Here is a 6,007-nt window from a genome sequence, read left to right as displayed (position 1 = left end):
TTTTGCAATATATACAATATTTATTTAAAAACACACACAAAAAATAGGAAATGATAACCATCACACAGTCCACAAATATTGTGGAGGCAGTGTGAACACAGTTGCAGGGAGATGATCTGTCAAAAGAAATAGGAGGAATATATTCTCACTTTATTTATTACAATAGGGATTCATGATAAAACAGACAAATGTGCTGTAAGCACTGGGTAAAACCAGAGAATTTAACATTCTGGGGTATGAAATGCTTCCTATACCATTACTTTTATACAAAATGCCAATTCAATTCATCACTGAGTCATAAGGAAGTCAATAAATACACACCAGATCATGTGATTGCTGCAGTAAACCTGTCAATTAAAGGGACAGTACACTCAAAAATGAACACTGTCATCATTTACTCATTTCATTCTAAAAGCCTGTTCACCCCAAGAACAATAACTATTTATGCATCCACAACAGCGGACAATATTGTTCTGCTTTTGTTATCTGCTGCGTTAAATGCTCAAGCTCTTTAAAGCAGGATGGATTCTGATTGGCTGTCAGTGTTTTTATTGTTCATCAGCTGGAAATAATCGTTGTGAAAATGAATCCAACGGTATCGTTTCTCTGTAGTCTTTTGTGTGAACAGGCCTTAAACTCGAATGACTGTCATCTGTATAACAAAAGATACATTTCAACAGTTTTTGTCCATAAAAAGGAAGTCAATGGTGTCCAAAATAAAGTCACAGGTTTGGAATGACACAACGACGAGTAACTGTCCCTTTAACTGTAGATCCACTGCAGGTTGAGTAAACAGTGCAAAATAGAGTATCCACTATTACTTGAGAACTGCTGAAATGGACAATATTCAGTAACACATTCATTTGTCTGAGGTTGTCTGTGAATATGCTACATAATTACTCATTCTGTCCATCTTTTTTGGCCAAAAAAGCTTTTTAAAAGAGTCCCAAATCTCCAGTGACCTCAGAGGAGAGGACATATGCTGTTCCACCACCACCGATCTCCCATAGCGTTCACTTCAATTCAGTTTTACATCCACAACTGCCGAAATCGTCAAGAGGAAGGTCCATCCTCCTCTTCCCGTAAGGTGTGATGGCTGGTTAAAGCAGTCTCTATCTCTCGGCCTCCATGACAATACTAGTATGCTCAGCGGAGGCTTGCTGAGTCACAGCTGCGGGCCAGCCTGGAGAGGTCGTCTGCGGCACAAGCTGACCCGGAGTCCATCGCCCCTGGAGGCCAGGGGTCGCCGGAGGGCTCATGGCCCAGTTGGTGTGAGGAGCTGGTGATGTAGCCATAGAAGTGATGGGACTGCTGTTGTTGAAGCTCTCTGAGGCTTTCAGGTGAGAAAACATGGCTAGGGCATCTGGGAAGTTGGGGGGTGTCGCTGGTGTGTTGGCTGGAGTGCACATCTGGAAATCAAAAGACACAACCAACATAAAGTCAGCATGAAAAGGAAATGTTGTAATAAGTCTTTCTTCCCCCTATATTTGAGTGAAAACGGCTTCGGGAATGAGGAAAAAAAATCCAGGGCAGGACTTTCATCCAGAACAGACATTTTAATTGGGAGGTTAACGTTTTTGATTAAAGATTATAGGTGCACATGAATTCTAAGAAATAATTATGCGCACTGTTTATAATAAACAATGCAACATTCTGTAAGAATTGTCAGTTTTGATTTCATTTTGACTTCAAATCTTAATGCATCATTAGATTTTTATAGCTATGTCCACTGAATGGAAATCAGATTCTGAGGAATTGAGGAAGTTTCTGAAGTGTTGTGGTGAGTAACTGAGGTTGTAGACCTTTGGAGTTGATACAATAATGATTGGCCACCTCGCCTGAACAAACACCAGACCTGATGAACTCACAAATGTTACTATAGCAACGTTTAGTCTTTCAGAGGCCAGCATTAAGAAGATAATCAGAGGAAAAACAACACCTATGACGTCTTTTGTGACATGCTGTACTCCTGTTTAAAACATATTAGTGTTTATCAAAGCCTTTTTGTGGTCGTCTGACCCAAGACATTTGCATATTCTATAATAAACTATATTCTCTGTATGTTAAATACTTTTGAAATGACTTCTGTTTATTATAAGGCTCTCAGAAATACCTTACTCTGGTTGGTCAGTCACAACACTGTGGTCACATATTGTTTTGTAATGACTGTTAAACTGTATATACTACCTTTCAAAAGTGATAGTAAAGACATTTATTATGTAACAAAAGATTTCAGTAACACTTTACAATAAGGTTCATTAGTTAACTACATTAGTTAACATGAACTAATAATGAACTGCACTTATACAGCATTTATTAATCTTTGTTAATGTTAATTTCAACATTTACTAATACATTATTCAAATCAAGAGTTGTGTTTGTTAATATTAGTTAATGCACTGTGAACTAACATGAACAGCTGGATTTTTATTAACTAACGTTAACAAAAATTAACAAATGTATTGCTCATGGTTAGTTCATGTTAGTTAATACATTAACTAATGTTTAACTAATGAACCTTATTGTAAAGTGTTACCAAGATTATTTTTTTATCAAAGACTCCTGAATCACCTTTTCCACAAAAATATTAAGCAGCACAACTGTTTTCAACATTGATAATAACAAGAATATTTTTGATCATCAAATCAGCATGTAAGGATGATTTCTGAAGGATCATGTGACACTGAAGTTCAGCTTTGACATCACAGGAATAAATTACATTTTAAAACATATTGAAATAGAAAACAACTATTTTAGATAGCAATAATATTTCAAAGTATGTCAAAGTAATAATTTTCTAAGTATGGGTGAGCATAAGAGACTTCAAATACTTTTTTTTTTTTTTTACCGACCGTAGTATAATTGATTCTTCCAGGCAACTGATTTTCTAAATAGCTGTGCTAGTTTCTCACATCACTCCACAATATATGTGGATGGCATAACTATATGTCAAAAAGCACATTTCTCCATTGATAGTCAAAAGTAGCCATATGCCTGACAAAACATTTTGTAAGCAATGTGTAAACCAATGGATCAAGGATCAGCTAGTGAATATCAGCAGTCCAGTGATAGTACCATCAACTGGACCAAAACACCCTTACTATTAAGCTATTACAACGAGTAGGACCTTTAAACTGAAATCTGTATATGTGTAAAGGCTATTCCTATGACTTGCTCAATACTCTGTCATCTGAAAATGTAACTGATCTCTGCTTTCCATTTACACACAGATCATTCATAATTCAGCTGTCTGCATGCAGCTGTGGGGGCCCAAACATTTTAAGCAAACATGCCCATGTCCACCAAAACTGACATTGCGCAACATTACCTTTCACCTTAATTTTCACTATAATCAGAAACTGATTTGTTTTGTTTTTTTCCAATTGTCACATCCTTTGGTTTGCTTGTTTAGACGTACTTTCATATTTTCACATTGTAAAGCACGTTGAGCACTGGCTGAGAGTTGTAACGCATTATTATTTTTGTTGTTAGTATTTATAAACGCCGTCAACTGCACGCATGACACTGGTGGTGACGCCACCATGGCAGCGCCCATAAGGGTGCGACCCGCTCCCTGTAGAATAAAACAGCCTTTTCTCATAAAAGTCTTCGTCTCATGTGGATGTACATCATATTAATATTTAATTTTATGTGATGTTAGAGGAAACCATTTTAATTAGCAAACATTTTAAGGGTACTTGAACGTGAGAGACAAATGAGGTGCTTTCCAAGGGTTAACTGAATTCGACTCGCTTTGCATGTGACCGGTAGTAGTACTACATCTTCTGAGAAATTCCAAACGAATTCCTTTAATTTAAGATATCTACTAAAAAAATAAAACATGTATTTTTTTTTTTTTTTTTTAAAGTCAGTGCTGTTTTGAACAGGCTACACCGCGCGTTCCTGCCGTGCCGTTTTTAATGTTATAGCAGCGGTGTAAACAGCGCAGTCAGTGCCAAGCGCGTGTTCTCGGTTTCCTGGAATCGCCCTCCCCCACAACTTTGGACACGTTTACAAAATCGCAACTCCCATGAGTCCAGATTATTTTATCATCTTAAATATTTACATATTTAATTAACTACCTACGAGAGACTATATGCGCTTAAACGACAAAGTTGTGAATTTTAAACGACACAAATGCAGCCCTCGCGAGAAAACATGCCAGCCTGTGTTTATTTTTGTATGACTCGTGGTTTCAACATGGCGGAAGTCATCATAACATATATTAAAAACTATCAATACACAATAACAAATGCTACAAAAAAACAAAACAAAACATATAGATATATATACTCACCATTTGATGACTGTAAGGAATATTAGCCTCTTGGAAAAAAGTACTGAGTGCAGTCTGCAACACCATAAAAGAGTTAACGTTATCAGTTATTCATAAATGCGTGATGAAGAAAGCAAATGTGTATTGGAGGGCTTTGAACATAAATTTAAATTTATAAACATTGCGCCCAAGCCAACTTTTTTTAATCCCGTTCAAAATAAAGTAAATAAAGTATTTGATTGTCCCATTTGTTGGCTTGTGTTGCTGTCTGTTGCAATAATGAGCTCGTTTTGCATCATTATAAACTACGTAAAATACAGGAAGAGTTAATTATAGTGATTTATATTATAGATACTACTGCGCAAACATTCAGTTTGATGTTATTTTCCCAAACAAACATACCTCAAACTGCCAATGTGAAGCTTGTAGAAGCTGCTTTGCTTGATCTGCCGCACATCCGGCTGTAAGAACAAACTGATTTATCATAACTTGATGCCTTAGTTCCTCCATATTCAGTTAAGAAAGCTGTGTGGTTTCGTCCGTTCAAACTTTCAGCTTGCAGTCTTTTAAAAACGCCGCACACGAACATCAACTTGTCGACTACAAACAAGAAATGTTGTGAGTTGAAGCGTCGGTCGCACTTAGCGCCCCCTGTCGGAAAACTGCAGTGAGCGTCAGAAAAGAACTCTGGGATTTGTAGGCGAGTATGCAAATAAGAGCCTAGATGGACTCAAACATTGATATGAAATTTAATTTAAATTCTTACAAACATACCTTACATCAAGCTGCCCCCAACGTATCATGTTATTAAGACTTATCACTTTCATTCTGTTGTACCAAAGACTTAGACATACTTGGTTGTACCAATTTGAGTATGTATTTTTGTACTTCGTTCCTGAATTCGTTCCTGAAGTAATTCCCACACAACCCAACTAAACAATTACGCTACAACAGTTACATTTGCAAAAAGCACATACTTTGCCCTCAAAATGAGCCTTAAATGAAAAATAATTAGCCTGTTTTGGCATAGTAAGTTCGATTTCCAAAAGAAAACAAACAAACATAAACTAACATTTGAAAAGTCGAAGTTGTAACTACTCTATAAGCTACAGTATATTCAGAGTTCACTAAAATAAAAATATTAAATACAATTAGAAAAAAAGTTAAATCATATTTGTTAAGTACAGTTTTATTTATCATATGTTGTCATTTTTATTTTTTATTGTATTTTATTTATTTATTTGATGTCTTTAATGTTTGCAATGGCTGCTATTTACTATTTCTCATAGTGTAACTTTTTGGTGGGTTAGGGTCAGCTTCATAATAGGCCCTAATTATTAATTATAATAATAGTATATTGAGCCCACAACATGAAAAAAAAAAAGTACAATAATATTTTTTAATTCATAGATAATAAGTGAAATTTTTGTGAAATTCACCCTGCTGACTTGAGTAATCAATATGTATTTATATAAATATTTATAGATTTTAATAGATATATCAAGAGATATTACAGATATTTTACGTTACTAAAATATATAATCGTCTATGTCAGTGCAATAAAGCTTATGTTGTCCCGAATAGATGAAAACAGACTTCTCATGGTCAGCTCAGAGCCGTTGAAAAACTTATTTACTAACTAACTAACATATTTAACGGCTCTGGGTCAGCTCAGCTTGTGATTGGACGAGCATACATTTCTCGTGACGAGCTCTGCCAATCACGTAGCGA

The 6,007-nt window shown here is 35.7% G+C and overlaps 1 protein-coding gene across 1 annotated transcript; it reads right to left on the bottom strand.

The window, feature by feature from the left end:
- On the bottom strand, positions 1 to 4,936 carry ubald1b (UBA-like domain containing 1b). The gene is made up of 3 exons (XM_051888022.1): positions 4,679 to 4,936; positions 4,298 to 4,351; positions 1 to 1,409 (listed from the first exon to the last, which is right to left on the bottom strand). Exons 1-3 carry the CDS (start codon positions 4,784 to 4,786, stop codon positions 1,113 to 1,115), a joined length of 459 nt encoding a protein of 152 aa, XP_051743982.1. The 5' UTR covers positions 4,787 to 4,936; the 3' UTR covers positions 1 to 1,112.
- Positions 4,937 to 6,007: the final 1,071 nt, after the last annotated feature.

The sequence above is a fragment of the Ctenopharyngodon idella genome, chromosome 3 (assembly GCF_019924925.1).
Source record: "Ctenopharyngodon idella isolate HZGC_01 chromosome 3, HZGC01, whole genome shotgun sequence".
Lineage (NCBI taxonomy): Eukaryota > Metazoa > Chordata > Actinopteri > Cypriniformes > Xenocyprididae > Ctenopharyngodon > Ctenopharyngodon idella.
This window is presented reverse-complemented; position numbering and strand designations above follow the sequence as displayed.

Excerpts from the sequence above, each read along its gene's own strand:
- ubald1b (XM_051888022.1), bottom strand. The coding sequence starts at position 4,786 with ATGGAGGAACTAAGGCATCAAGTTATGATAAATCAGTTTGTTCTTACA. Across the intron at positions 4,352-4,678 it reads CTTCACATTGGCAGTTTGAG|ACTGCACTCAGTACTTTTTT; the intron begins GTATGTTTGTTT and ends ATGGTGTTGCAG. Across the intron at positions 1,410-4,297 it reads TTCCTTACAGTCATCAAATG|ATGTGCACTCCAGCCAACAC; the intron begins GTGAGTATATAT and ends TTTGATTTCCAG.